General features: G+C 34.9%; 1 protein-coding gene across 4 annotated transcripts in view; it reads right to left on the minus strand.

Moving 5' to 3' along the window:
- Nucleotides 1-362: 362 nt before the first annotated feature.
- ADD1_1 (Alpha-adducin) overlaps nt 363-16,807 on the minus strand; it is a 29,432-nt gene continuing 12,987 nt past the window's right edge. The window contains exons 9-14 of one of the 4 annotated variants that reach the window (XM_051208849.1): nt 15,048-15,306; nt 14,125-14,216; nt 13,588-13,842; nt 12,510-12,581; nt 8,265-8,329; nt 363-7,870 (exon numbers count right to left, since the gene is read on the minus strand). In XM_051208849.1, the coding sequence (XP_051074250.1) occupies nt 7,790-7,870; nt 8,265-8,329; nt 12,510-12,581; nt 13,588-13,842; nt 14,125-14,216; nt 15,048-15,306 (824 nt within the window). In that variant the 3' untranslated portion in view covers nt 363-7,789. Of the gene's footprint in view, nt 14,217-15,047; nt 15,307-16,807 lie in introns of all 4 variants that reach the window. The other 3 variants (XM_051208850.1, XM_051208851.1, XM_051208848.1) reach the window with 3 other exon arrangements.

Raw genomic sequence — 16,807 nt, forward strand, 5'->3', positions numbered from 1 at the left:
AACCACCTCTCTCCATTGTTCCATTCGAGCAGTGGGGTTAGGCAGGGTTGCCCAATCTCACCATTCCTCCTCAACTTTGCCATCGATGACATTCTGGAAACAGCTCTGTAGAATGTAAGCAATGGTGGTGTGGATCTGTTGCCTGGAGACAGACTTCTCGACCTTGAGTATGCGGACGATATTGTCTTACTGTGCGATAATGCCCAAGGCATGCAATCCGCACTTAATCAGTTGGCAATCAGTGTCCGTAGGTATGGTATGTGCTTTGCACCTTCGAAGTGTAAAGTACTTCCACAAGACTGACAGGATTCCAATTCTGTACTCACCCTGGATGGTGAGCAGATAGAAGTAGTCGAGAAGTTCGTGTATCTGGGTAGCTGCATAAGTGCTGGTGGGGGTGTGAGTGCTGAGATCAATGCACGTATAGTGAAGGCCAAAGCGGCTTATGCCAATCTGGGCCACCTTTGGCGCCTTCGTGATGCCAGTCTGGTTGTAAAAGGTCGGATCTACAACGCGTCGGTGAGAGCAGTTTTGCTCTATGCTTGTGAGACCTGGCCTCTCCGAGTTGAGGACGTTAGACGACTCTCTGTGTTCGATCATCGCTGTCTCCGAAGGATTGCTGACATCCAGTGGCGACACCATGTTAGTAATGCAGAGGTTCGACATCGTGTGTTCGGGCTCAGAAATGATAATGCAATTGGTGTCACCATCTTGAAACACCGACTTCGCTGGCTTGGACATGTTCTACGAATGTCGTCCCAGAGAATTCCACGCCGTGCATTATTTGCCGACTCTGGGACTGGTTGGAAGAAGCGGAGAGGTGATCAGTGCATGACATGGTGTCGTGGCATGAAAGAAAGCTGCAAAGGACCGGCTTCTGTTGGTCCTTCACGACTCCCTGGTTGGGGTCCGAGAGATGGTGCTACACAGTGGCTAGAGACGTTATCAGATATGGCTCAGAATAGAAGCGAGTGGCGATCCTGCTGTAACCTTCTTTTACTTTCTTCATAAAAGTGGTTGTTTCTTCCTTAACTGAAAGGTTTGTTCTGATTGTACCTTTCCGTTCCTTCATTATCACTACACTACCTTACACCAATCTCTTCGTTATTGTTTTCTTTTTTTTGCGCTCCTTACCTTTTTTTTCTCTCTTCGAATTCTCATTGTTTTGTGTGGTGGATATATATTAGCGCTCTCTTGTACCAATATTTGTGTTCAAATAAATAAATAATCTTTCTAAGTATAAAGTAATATCAGTCAATCTGTTAGTGACAATCAGAAAAGTCCATAACTCTTATGGGTAATACTATGGAGATTTGACTTAATGATTTCAAAAGAATCGAACTTTGGACAGATTGTGTATAATAATAAATTAATAATATGTTTGTAATATTCTAATAAATATAAGATTGAATTTATGAAGTTTCACAACGTAGTGTGTCACTACTTCACAGGATAAATTATTAACTTTTCAAAATGAAACACTTACAAAGAAAGTTATCTGTTCTTTGAAGGGGCTAAACATCCCAAACTCAAGTTTTGCTCATTAGGATGATTAGATCATTAGTCTCAGCTGATATTAGTTTCATCCCTCGAGTGTGATAATTAGGCACTTTTATCACTTGTTTTTTTTATTGTATTATTATTTCAATTCATTGCGGTAAATAATACTATCAGTTAATCAACCTATCACTTTTATGATAAATCTTAAAAACAAAAAGAGTATTTACTACGACAAATAAATGCTTTGATTCAAGATTTTTATCACCTGATAAGTTTTCATTTACTCATTCATCTAGCATCTTTGGCAGATTTTTTATTACGGTCAATACCGCAACGAGCATCAACTTAATCGGCTATTTTTTGTATTGCATATTATACATGTCCTTTTAATTACACTGAACAGATTTTACTAAGTACCTCCTCAAAATTCCGGGCCAACTATTTATTGAAAGTGTACTTATCGCCATAAATTTCCTTATTTTATTTAGTTTAGTTAACCAATTACGCATGATAACCACCTGTACATGCATCTATCCATAGAATGTACACAACCTATCGGGAATCTAATTACGGTAAAATTCAAGAATCACCACGGTAGTTGGTTTGTCCTATTTGTTCGTCTTTTAGAGAAATAAGTGGAGATAATCGGAGAATTCATATATCAAATATAATATGTAATCAAAAGAAATGTCAAATCTTAGTGATATCATGATTATTGTCAGAACTTGGGACCCTGTGTTCAATGTTTCAAGTTTGTAGATGTGCATCATAGAGGATTTAAAAAAAACTAATAAAAAACAACAACCCAGTGATCATTAAATTCCTCCACCTATACAGCTTACATAAACTTGCGAGGAAAAACTATATAAAACTAAAAAAAATGACTCGGTCGACTGATCAATAAAAACTTAAATTACAATTGAATAGTGTAGTGATAAGCAGTTTAACCTAACACACAAGTTATCTGACTTCATTTCAAAAGTTTGCTTGCAAGTAGACTGACAAATATGTAACTTATTCCTTAAGATTATACAATTATGTTACCTAATAAAGAATACTATGTTATTATCACTATTTTAGTATTAGTTGAACAATACATACTTTATACACATACATTTTGATTACATATTAAACTATCAAAGAATGCCATACCATTCATAATTTAAATTATATTAAACAAGAAGAATCGATTAGAACATTATACACTCCAGATTGTAAACTTAATATTAGTCTACAAGCTAACTGGTACAAAATTAATATATTGAATATTTATTATTCGTTTTAATTTGGCATATTATAAACATACACATACGCATTACGTATATATATGACCTTAGATTTAATAAATATTAGCCAGAAAACAAAACAAAATAGGAAGGAAAACATTTAATCTGCATTTATACAAACTTAACAGTAAGTTTATATTATTATTATTATTATTGTAGGTGTTGTTAACAATATGTTTTAACACGTTTTTAAAAAAAGAAGTATCCATTAGTTTAGTTCATACACTGAAATAAACATTGGTATCTGACTGTTTTTTCATGGTTTCAACTTATCACTTATGTTGACACAATGAAAAAAGATAGCCGTGTTTTACCTTGAACATGATTGGAAGTAAATAGATGAGAGTATTCTGGTAATGAATTAATCGATTGAAAATAATCCCTGTTAGAACGTAGTTATATTTAAAGTTAAAGCAGGTTATAGTGTGTTTTGATCAGCATGTGACCATATATAAACTAGTAATAAGATAATGGACAAGAGATTGAGAGTAAGCATTTAGTCGATATTTTCAATATAACAAAACAGGTACAAAATGTGAACATTTCAATTTAGGTTTCTACACTAAACAGAACTACATTGTTAAAAAGGAAATTTATTTGTTTCCAGTATGATTTCAATATGATCAAATCATTCGCGTAACTAACCTCAAATCCTATATTAATATCAAGCGCTCATTTAATTCGCTGGATAACTGCGGTCTCGCATACTTGAACATGTTTGTCAAAAGAAAGCGGTATTTATGCTTTGATTCTAAACACTACAAGTGCTATTTATCATCAATAACTGAATTATCTGTAGCACCGATGGAAACCACAACCACTTGAACGTCCATTTGGAGTCTCCTCAACAGTAGGTGCCCAAAACGCTGCACGAGATCAAAATGAAGACAGTCAGGCATTGAAATCATCACGAAACTATTGTGTTGAAGAGCACTGGTACACAATTCCCAACTTCGGTCAATATTTAAAAATGGACAGTCTTCGTTCAGTGCGATTGATAGTATATTAATTTACTCTTAATGCAACTGATTACAAAAGTCCCGACTTCTTACATGAACTTTAGATTTCATTTTGTAACAAATGACAAACGGATTTAGATCTCATTGCTGACATGCAATTGCGTCCTTACAAGCATTTACTATAAGTGGTACTGTTTGAAGTCATTTGTTAAGACAGTTCTGAAATAATTTGCTCCAGAACGATTCAAAATAACCCAGACTAAATTTTAGACTCGGTTTCCCATTATTGAAAGTACTGGTGAGTAATGCAGGTCATTAGCAATTCAGAAATTTAAGTTATCTCAACCGTCGTCTCTTAGGTAGGAATTTCAGAAAATTGAGAACAGTGGCTTGATAAAAGTATGCCCACATAAACGAGGCATGGTAATGTCACATGACAAACTTCGTAACGAAATACCCACTAAATACTGTGTTACGTCAGTTGATTAATCAGGTGACCGAAGTGTCAAAGCAATATAAATATTGGCTAGCAATAACTCAAAATATAAACGGTTGTTTATCATAATTATCTCGATTGGTTGTATACTTTGATATTTAAGAGTAAATATAAACTATGAATATTTATTATTCGAATAAAAGATTGAATATAACATTGCTGTTTTTGTGTTATAGAATCAGGATCTATACTCAGTAACACAACGTTGACTACAACTCCATAGCAATATTTCGAAAATTCAACAGTGAAATAGTATTGTAATTAGAAAGATCAGCTCTAAAACTACGTAGAATAGTCACATTGTTGCATATGAATTTTCAAACAAAATGACGAATAAATGTTTGCTTTTCTTATAAAGATATGTTTTTTTTGTTTCTCATCAAAACTGGAACTAATCGAGTAAGAAATACAATTTAAGGGCAATACTTTTAGTTGTTGATATGGGTAAATAGTTTCACAGTGATTAGTCAGTATACCGTTATGTCCTACTGACAACTTTAGAAAGTGTACACAAGGGAAGCATGTTATATTAATAAAACACTTGGAATCTTCTCATATACGATATACAGCAGACTGCTTTATCCCAAATTGCCTCCTACCACGTACAAGTTTTATGCACTCAATTTGGGGTCTAAATTTAATTACTTGAAGGTTAGTGATAATACGTCTCCCGTCACTAAATAATATGTAGGACGGTTCAAATTTGAGACTTAATTGTTAAGTGAATGCCTAAATTTCCGATGTAAATGTCATATTTCAATATACCTAATACTCACTAGCTACGACAAACGCAACTGCTGGTCACCTCATTACTACTAGTTTCTATGCTTATTTTTACGAAAGGTACGAACTTATGTGACTGTAGGCATTTAATTTTCAAGTTTAATTATGGTAGGTCAACGTTCACAGATCAGCAAGACAGTGAAAAATCTCAGTAACGTCAAGTAAATCAGTGATGAAGTAGCAGTATCTGGTTACATTTGTTGCTTGACAAATAACCTATAGGGAAAATATTTCTGAATGTTTTATTACAATTGTACAGTTCCTGACAGAAACCAATCATAGTAACTGACAAGTTGAAAAAACCATTGGAATTATTTCTATACCGATACATTAGTTCACTGATTTTGCATTTGATATACGATAATTAACAGGTTTAAATCAATGAACTAAACCAACTGGTATATCAACAAATATATGAAAATGTTTGTTACGGACTTAGATCCAAACAAAACCGAGGTCAAATTTACTAAACAATAGTTTTCAGAAATAACCGGCAATTGACATTACTTAGGATAACCGAATGCAATATATCCAAACAAAAAACAAGTTATTTTGAAATGACGATTAAAACAATCCTAGTTTAAAGTAAAATAATGGGTTTAAACCTACGTTCACAATTTTAAGATAATTTGTACAAAAGATGTATATTTCAGCAACATTTTTCTTGCAAAAACTCTGTATAGAAGATACCTATCAAAACATGGAATATTAAGTCCAAATATAAATTGGGCGAAAAGACAAAATGGCCATCAATTAGCAATCTTTATACTTAAGACAACAATCGAACCGCATAATCTGATCATTAAATTAGTTGGAGTATAAAAATGGCTTGAATTCTGTTGAAGTTACTCAGTTGTAAAAAATCTCACTACTCCATACAATGTATTTTAGAATTCATGTACAATTCAATGAAACATATGCGTCATGAAAGGAGCAATCTCAAGTAGTTAAAGTAAATCTATAAAGTAAAGGACGGTATCTCATAATTATGTAACGGTTTGTAAGATAACGTATTATGCACAGGTGTTCTTACTAGACCTGTACTTTTGTATTTAGCAGGAAATATTTCTCATTAAGCATAAATTAGTTAATCAAGATATTCAGTTTTAGGGCGTAGTGTCACGGATTCAAAATAGTTCATTACGAAATCACTTAAACAGCAAATTGTTTTTCCTAGATTAAAATATTTCAAATCCTATGAATGCTAACTAAACACAGTTATGATATTTACTTTAACTAAATGTTCACAATAAATCTTTATAGAGATTCAGATTAAATGTAATAAATTAAAGAGTAATATGTAAATAAATTTCGGCTAGCGGTTAAATAACACTATGATAATGCTTTGCGTTCGTAAGATTTTTCAACGATTTACCGTTTAAGGAATCCAATTTTCCAAATTTAACCATCTGTAAACAGAATTATACACAATAAAAATGTATCATGATTCTGATTTAGACAATAATCCCATGAGTTAGGATACAACAGTGGTTGTTTTCGGATTTGCGAATAGAAAAATTGATATACACCTAACTGAATATCTAAAAAGAATAACGTTCACAACAAATAAAATTCCCATCGTAAAAAATTTAGTCTTCAGGCATATTCAATAACCAAACAAAAAATTCTATTGTAATTAGACTAAAATAATATTATTCAGAATATAATAATAAACGTCAAAAAAACAAGTTCCGAGTATACTGTTTGTCGACACGATGTTACAAGGAGAGCCATAGACTCGTAAGCACATAACCAAGAACACTAAGCTGAACAATTGAACAAACTTTAGATGGAGATACGAAAGAAATGAGACATTAATGAATTAGATGAAATCAACAAAAAATATGGGCTGAGTTGGAAGGAAGAACGGAAAACGATCGAATTTTCAAGACTTTAAAGTACAAAAAAGAGGAATAGCATATCATATTCCTGATAAAAAGTAAACAAATTTATATATAACTCATACACTGTTAAACCACAATAATGATTCATATCTGATAAAGGAGAAAAAGAGTTGAGGACTTTATAAATGAGAAATTCTCTGGAGTAAAAGACTGATTGGTGTTTATATAATTGAATATTCACAGTATGAGAAAGAGGAAATTAAAATTTCATACAGTGTTATTCCACATACACTTGTGTTAGAATGCTAAAAATTCTATTTTCCGAGATGGAAATTAGTGAAGAGAAGTGTTTCTTCTTTTATCATGTTGGAAAATATTCAAGAACTGATATCTCCTTGAGACAGTGGGATTATGTGAATTTTTTGAAGTACCGAACAAATAGTTCAGTAATCAAAACATGTTTGTGGACCATTAATACTAATGATCAGACATTGTAAAACAATGATTATTATCATTAAAAAGCTATATAGCAATTCGAATGAAGGCAGGATCACACACATACAGAAAAACTGAACAAAAAATAACAGATATGACTTAATCAAGTGAAGTTATCGAGTGGTTAACAATTGGCAAAAAAAAGATAAATGATAAGTAAGGAAAAAGAAAACTCCAACAATCAGTAAGGAAAATTAATATAAGAGCATAATATAAAACAGGGGAAAACACCACTAACATCTGATGACTGTATATCTTTATGCAATAACAATTATCAAATTATTTCAGTTAGCCGTTATTTTAAATTTAGACAAAGCTGTATTATAGTAATATATATGACCACAGAGACATTAAAGTGAATGCATGAAAATGGAAATGGAAACAAATACAAGCAGGTGTGTAGTAGACATCAATGTGATTTTATTGCTAGTGTTTCTTCTTTCTGGAAAATGATGGCATTCGGAAGCTTCCTTTCTTTTTGATCTTTTTCTCAAGCGTTTTACTTCCCTAAATATTAATCGAATTATACGGAACAAAATTCATTATTACTGATTAAAGAGAGTAAAACAAAAAATACCATATATCGAAATACAATTATTTGTTCACTTCTATGTAAAAGTTTATGCCTAAATAAAACATAATTCCTAAAATTTCTCAAAACTGGAATAATTTTTGTTCAGAAAAAAAACCGACGCAATAATTATCCGATCTTTTATCGTATTACTGCATTCAACTAGAATATACTAAACTAAACCAATACCACGAGGACGTGAACAGTAACACTAGCTTCACATGCTATAACTACCAATAAAATTACATAACTGCTAATAATAATGGCAACACAACAACAATTCGTGAATATAAATACATGCAAAATATGGAGAAAAAAGGTGGAAATAACCTCAACATTATTATTCAAAAGATCACCATCAACCGATTGGAGGGTATTTGAGTTCGACATTACAGCTGAAAAAGGAAATAATGAAAAGTGCGTCAACATTGTTATTGGATTAAATAAATAATCCATTCATACGTAAAACTATAGTACCTAAAGTTTAATTGATATTTCAACTAATTAACACTGCATGGAACACCCAAACTACTATCGGTCCCAAGAGTGGGTAAACAAAAAGGATTAGACAAAATATGACCAAGACTAACAACGCGAAAAAGGAGTTCCAATATAAAATCATTGACCCGGAAAAACAAGAAAATAAGCGCCAATAGAACAGCAGAACCACAGCGCAAGGATCATCAAACCATATTTCAAAGAAAAGGGTTACAATGAATTCACTCAGTGCTTGGCACGCATCAATGATGACAGTAAAGACGATAAAAACAAGATTTATGAGAAGCTGCAGTCCACCGTAGAGAACTAAACAGGAAAAGCCATGACCACCTTGACGAATGACATGAACTCCAAGACAAACATGGACAACATAGGGTATTAAGAAGTCATGAGACTAAATGAATTTAAAAAAAGAATCAAGGATGACCAGAGGCTTATAGATCTGTTTATCTTCAATAACACTATGGTAGCGTAGTTGTACTTGCCCTCACAAATACAAACACAAAACTACATGGGAACACACTACAGAAAACAAGACAAATCGCATTTACATCAATAAAAAATTCATGAGGTTCATGGAAGTCATAGGAACAAACAAAGAGGCTGATACAAATTCAGATCAACACCTGGTGGTGCCCTGGCTGAAACTAAGAAAACACTGGGCAGTCAGACAAACAGCAATACAAACGTTTAGTATGGTCATCCTTCGAGACACTGACAAACTCACTGAATTCAAGGTAGCTCTCAGCAACAAGTTACAAGCCTTACTAGATATGCTCGAAAAAACGGGAACCACCATAGCGGATAACTAGAAAAGGATTAAAGAAATGATAACACCAACATGTCAGGAGGGTCTGGTTCCAATGAAGCACCAGAATATAAAGTTAAACTCTATTAATAACCTAGGCATCATTCAAGAAAGGAAAAACAAGAGGACGGCAGTCGACAACAGCCGAACAAGAACAGAGGAACCCAAGTCAAATGCGGAATTCACAGAAGTAAACAAGCGAGTAAACGACAGAATTGGAGGTGATAAGTGGAAATATCTAGAAGGCCTGGCAACTACAGAAGAACAAGCTGTAAGAGAAGAAAATATGAGAGAACTGTATTATGCAATAAAGAAGCTCTCAGGAACAAAATACGGCAAACCAGATATACCAGTCAAGGGCAAAATGGCAACCAATCATTTGGGTTCAGAAGCAGCAGAACTGATCGGTAAAGCATTTTTAAAAGAGTTCTTGAATAGACCAGTACCTCTGAGTCCATTAGATACCGAAGCCACACAAACAAACCTCCTAATGGATTACATCGTGCAAATATTGGAAATCAGCAAAGCAATTCAAAAAACCAAAAATGTCAAAGCAGCAGAACCAAACAGTATGTCAGCTGAAGCATTGATTTTATTTATTTAGTTGAACACATATATATTAGTACAGGAGTGCGCCAAATATATATGCGCCACACAAAACAATGAGAATTTAAGAAAAAAAAATGAGGAACGTAAAAAAAATTTTTTAAACAATAATGAAGAGATTGGTGTAAGGGAGTGTAGTAATAATCATAGTCATAATGGGGGAACGGAAAGTTAAAGAAGGTTACAGCATGATCGCCACTCGCTTCTATTCTGAGCCATATCTGATAACGTCTCTAGCCACTGTGTAGCACCATCTCTCGGACCCCAACCAGGGAGTCGTGAAGGACCAACAGAAGCCGGTCCTTTGCAGCTTTCTTTCATGCCACGACACCATGTCATGCACTGACCACCTCTCCGCTTTCTCCAACCAGTCCCAGAGTCGGCAAATAATGCACGACGTGGAATTCTCTGGGACGACATTCGTAGAACATGTCCAAGCCAGCGAAGTCGGTGTTTCAAGATGGTGACACCAATTGCATTATCATATATGGGAAAAACTGCGAAGATGAGTCACGTCCTCTTCGCAAAGATTTAGAATGGAAAACAAGCAGTAAGAGACTGGACAGACAGATACCTCATCAAGATACTGAAGAAATGAGATCGTGATAATTGTGAGAATCGCAAACGAATCACACTACTGTCAGTACCAGTTAAGAGTCCAACAGATTGTTGCTGAACAAATGAAAGATTTAGATGTCCAAATTCGAAATTAATAAGCTAGCTTTCGTTAGGATATATCACGTACCAACCAAACTGATATAATTCGCATCACTATTAAACAACCAGTTGAATTCAACTCATAGCTAGTTATCAACTTCCTCGATTATGAGAAATTATTCGACATAGTGAATCGGAAAACCGTATGGAATATTTATCGGCACTGTGGAGTACCTGGGTAGATCACCAGTATCATACGGAACTTTTGTGAGGGACTGAATTGTGAAGTCGTGGATGAAAGGCAGCTCACAGATGCGTTCCAAATGAGAACTGGTATCAGACAAGTTTGTCTACTTGTCTTTCCATTTACTTCTGGTTTTTGACTGGATAATGAAAGTCTCCACATCTCAGAAGCACGGATTACAGTGGTCGCCTTGAACGCAACTGGATGATTTGGACTTTTCAGATAACCCAGCCCTTCTATGTCATACATAGTAACAAATGCAGGCGAAGACAGACAGTTCAGAGGCAGCCTCTGAAGCAGTAGGCCTCAATGTTCACAATGGACAAGATACTGAAGCACAACACAGAGAGAAACAATTACATCACGCTTAACTACAGAGCTCTGGGAGCGTTGGAAGCATTTATGTAGCTGGGTAGCATCAGTGATAAACGAGAATGTGACGCAGACGTGAAGCTATAGATTGGCAAAGCATGGGCAGCAACAGAACACCTGGAACTCGAAATAACTGAGAGCCAATAGCAAAGTCGGAATTTGCAATAAAAATGTTAAAAGTTTTATTGTACGGAGTCGAAACTTGGAGAATTATCACAGTCATAATCAAAAAGTACAGGTATTTATAAACAGCTGTCTTCACAAGATACTCCAGATTCGTTGGCCACAGGCTATCAGCAATAATCGCCTGGTAGACAACGAACTAGTTGGCAGTTTGGGAAGAGACTAGGATGTGGATAGGTCACGATATACAGAAATCACTAAAGGAGTACTAACATGACACCTTTAACAAAAGAAAAAGAGGGAGACCGAAGAGCATGTGATACTGGAAATTGTACGTAGACATCAAGAGCAAACATAGCACTTGGTAGCAAATAAGGAGCAGAGTTACTTGAATATCCCTGGTCAACGACTTATCGCTCAGGAGGGTTACCAAGCTTGAGAAAACATTATATGATTGCTCCCCTAAATTTCCGGAATCCATCTGAAAGGGTTCTATCAAGATAACATCTTACGATGAAAAAGACTGCTCAAAACACTTTGTAGGTAAGAAACTGCTACTTTTTACGCCGGAGGTACCATAACGAGTAAGTACTGATAACATGATAATTATTCGATGCCATATAAATCATTAATACACGGTACAATGATCAGAAGAATATCAGAATACATATAAGACATTCAAGCTAATAAGGTTATAAGACGACGCAACCACATATTACAGGCCACCCATCAAACACTATTCTGGTGTAACGGTAAAATATCGAATCTCGTATTTCGTTTATTGAGAGTTGATTTGTAAACGAAAACAGTTTAACAGCAAAAAAGGTTAGAAAATCACCGTAGAATAACTGGAAACTAATCTCTTAAAGTTTAACAATAATTCAAAATTTAATCTGGAATATTGAAAATAACAAATTTGATAGATGTATTTCGAAAGTGTTGTTTCTTTATTCGAAAATTTGAATAAACGGCCTGATACATATACACACTAAAAACTCGATGTGTGATATAAGTACTGCAAGACTAGCCACAGAGAAATAATTGGGACCCAGCTACAAAAATCCATTTACAGTCCAAGGTGACGATGTATCAAATATCAAAGTTATGAGTGAGTCTATAATCTGTATGAAAGGGTGTACAAATGTTATATGACGAAGACGTAACCAGATTAAAACGTCCACGTTTGATAAGAGAAAATAGTAAACCGAATCAAAATAATATGAATATTCAAGCCATATGTAAAGTGATGCATAATTACTCAACTTACACAAATGCTGTACATTGGCAGGTAGTGTTGCACTCTTATTTACACAGGAATCATTAATTCGTTTGTTCGGTGCTGGAAAAAGTACCAGATGAAATGATGAAAGTATGAAATAAAATAGATAACAAATGAACAAAAGTAAAATTTAGGATGAACAACCTTCAAAAGTTCCTATTGAACAAACGATGTTTTCATTTAAATAGTTAAAAATGAAGCAATTTTTAAATTAGATGGGGTGGAATTCTACAAACTTTCAATAATCACAAAACGGCGATGAGCAATATGATGGTTCGCTGGTTGAGTTAATAAAATCCATTCAGTAACCGAGTATTGTAACATCAAATCAACAAAACACAAATATAACCAATTTACTAGTCTACCAGACCGTTTGAATATCAAATTTAAGAATACAGCTTCTGAACAAATCAGAATTCACACCATATTAAATCTGAGTAAACGTATGGGCTTATGGCAGATCAAAATGATGGGTCGCGCATACATAAACAATCACTTAAAGTTAAACATAATAAGTATAAGTGACTAGGATAAACATCGGAAGTATGAATGATGTCAGTCAGACATTGAGACTGAAAGTAAGTGTTGGTAATTATTATGCACATACCACATTTGAGGTTGAGTTACACTTATCACTATAAAAAACAATTTTACGGCTAAACTGACACAGTACGAAAGATATACAATAAATAACTTTCTAGCTCTACTGAGTGATTGGGAAAGCTTATTTAAACGCCAATATAGGCTGCAACGAAGTTTTACATAAAGCTAATCAGAAACAAGCACTTCAATGACCCGATGTGTAGGATTAAAAAAACATGTCTTTAGTCGTAAATTCATAAGAACAAGTGAAATAAAAATAAAAACTGATTACGAATAATCGGAAATCATCATTGCACTGCAAAACATGAATCAAATATTGTTACAGTCAAGGTAGGAATCATATAAAACTTTAAGGTATTTAGCGTAACTAAAAACATGCTAAATCAAACGCTATGTGATGTGTAATTGAAAGATAATGGAAAAAATTAAAATTTGGTTTAAAAAAATAACAAATCAGGCTTACTTAAACTATTGGATGCCGTGGTGTCTACTGAGATCGAGACTGAACCGTTATGGATTGAATAGTCAGAAACATCATGTGGACTTCGTATAGCAGGAGAATGGGAATCCCTTCCTACACAAGATAATGCGCTTCCGGGTTCAGATCGTCTAACAGGTGAACAGACAGGAGAATCCAAAGTAAACGGATGAGAACGATAGTCACCTGAACCTTTAGTTCCGGACAATTTCCGGGGCGAATCGATCATGGAGCTGGTTACTGTATATTATTTAAGCAAATCCACAACATAATGCGTGATATATCCATGAACGACAACAGAAGTTATGATTTCGAAAATAGCATGCAAAGATAGAAGGAATGAAGAGATAACAACGGCTACAAAAATAAGGACATTAAAGAATTTCCACTTATAAACGACGTAACGATTCACATGCAAATAAAAGGATTATAAGAAAGATCATATTTAGAATTACAAATTCCTCACATGCAATACGAATCAGAATTGTGAGTCTATATTTTAAATAGAATATCATTACTTACCCATACCGTTTTGTGGTGGTTCATTAGCTTTTGCTAACCACTGATTTCGTTGTGCATTTTTTTGGCGACTGGCACGGACATGATCAACAATTCTAAAAAAGGTAAGGTGCACATATAATAAAGAGTGAATAATTATCCACCAAAACCTATCTATAAGCAATCTAACAAAACAGATCTGACAATAAAACTACGAATTTGAACATATGTTTTACGATTTCCATTTTACTAGCCATGTCTGAAAACAACAACAGTGAATTGTGTAGACGAATTAACCACGTTCTAATTATTACATACAGTTCCAGTGCTCGATTTTAAAATTCGCAACAATAGTTTATGTACTAACAATCTTCAACCAACGAACAATACAACTCTACTAGAGAAGCTAACAAACCTTTTTAACAGAAGTTATCTAGGCATTTTTCCATCGTTCAGCACATTCAGAAAAATGTGTCAAATAGTTCGGATTCATTTTTTGCTTCAAGGTTAGTAAATTCTTTCGGTACCTTTAGTCATATATATATACCATTCAGTCTAAAATACGAAACAGAAACGAGTCTTAACATAAAACGTCAAAACTAGTTTGTAAATTAGATTGAGCAATCAATCTGTGATTGCTAAGGATATCAACAGAAGACAATATTAAACAGATGACTTGGTAACTTTTAACTAATAACGATCTACCCTATTCATGAACGACCAATTTTGAAAATCATTCATACATTAGGACATATATATGTGACAAGAATTTTAAATTACAAGCTAAATAAATTTACCGAGAAAAAGGAAATGGGAACAGTAACATCAACATGAATACAGGAATAATATTCGAGAAAGACTAACAAAACCAACTCCTACTTATAGCGAATAAGATAATGATATTCATTGGAAACCATTAAGAAAATCGTTTATTGCTAAAAACTAACCTAGACACTTGTTCAGCGCCCGCTGCTTCAGCTGCAGCTAAATCTTCAACTCCACTGAACTCATTAGTGGAAAAGTCCGTTGTCAGTAAATCAGCCGCTGTTATTTGGTCACCATATGTGTCTCCTGGCCACGATGAACCAGGATGTGTGCGTCTCAGTAAATTAGGCTGACGATAAACATGACCAGTTCTGAAACCAGCACTATCCAAAACACGCATTTCAGCCTCAAATTCTAATTCTGCTGGTGTCCATGAAATATCTGTGAACAGAACAGAAAATAAATTACATTTACAATATCAATGCTTTTGGAAAGAAATTAGAAATGTTTCCTTTAATTGCAACACAATCTCTAGATACCATAACAACAAACTTTATTATGTAATTATTTTTTAAATTTTAGACCACAATGGCACGTTATTACTAAGCAAATTTTATTTAAGTTCGTATTTCGATAATCCTAATTTTCTAAATATTTTTTGATAGAAGTCAGATTTTCTTTGTTATTTCGGGCGACACTGATAATATGTAGCAAAAAGTGGATACCCTCTATAAAAAAAATGAACTCACATTGTCGATGAAAACTTATCTGATATCTATTGCTTGTCAGTCAGTCAGTCAGCTACAATGTAGGACCAGGCACATATGTGCATCGGTCCAGGTTGCCATACCGCATCAGCACAACAAGATGAACATCAGATTCAAAGCAGTGGTTAGGTCAAAGGTGGTAATATATAAGAGAAAGATTGCATATAGAGATATAGTACAAGAAGAAAGAATTGGTTCGTAGAAAGAAAGATATGAAGTGATTTTGATCTGTTAGTTTAAGGAAAGATAGACAGTGTATACACCTACACCAATGTGATCAATTCTGAGCCATGTCACCAAGAGTCTCCAACCTTTGGTTACGACACTCACACGGACCTCAACCAAGTAGTCTGCATCTACCAACATGGCTCAGACTAGAAGTTAGTGACTTCAAGGACTGATGCCACGTTTTGGTTTGGCCGCCCCTAACTTTCTTCCAACCATCTCCAATACCGGATAGCATTGCACGACTTGGTAGTCGGTGTTCAGGCATACGTAACACGTGGCCCAACCATCTCAGTCGATGAAGATTAACAACCTCATCAACTGACTTACCATCATTCCCTAATACCCTGCGTCTAACCTCACTATTACTTACCCGGTGATCCCAGCAGACGCCAGCAATATTTCTAAGGCATCTGTGGTCAAATACTAATAGCTTACGAGTGTCTTCTACTCTTAGTGGCCATGTTTTGCTGTCGTAAAGTAAAACAGAACGGACTGCCGCGCAGTAAACTCGTCCTTTTATTGATAGACGGATATCTCGCCTTCGCCACAGGTGACGCAAGTTGGCAAAAGCCAAGCGAGCTTTTCGAATCCGTGCTGAGATTTCGTCAGACACCAACCCATTAGGGCTGATCAGACTTCCAAGATAAGTGAAGTTGCCAACGCGTTCGACTACTTCACTCCTTATCCTTAGTTCAGGTGTTGACGCAGACCAGTCCTGAAGCAACAACTTGCATTTAGAGGGAGAGAAGCGAATTCCAAACATTCTGGCATTGTTGCTTAGTGCTACCAAAAGACTCTGCATTTTGTCAGCGTCTTCACCAAACAGGACTATGTCATCTGCATATTCTAAGTCGATAAGTGGACCTCCTGGATGGAGATCAATACCCGAGAACTCAGTCGACGAGAAAGTTATTTCCATCAGTAGATCTATGATGAAGTTAAACAAA

This window comes from Schistosoma haematobium, chromosome 1, assembly GCF_000699445.3.
Source record: "Schistosoma haematobium chromosome 1, whole genome shotgun sequence".
Lineage (NCBI taxonomy): Eukaryota > Metazoa > Platyhelminthes > Trematoda > Strigeidida > Schistosomatidae > Schistosoma > Schistosoma haematobium.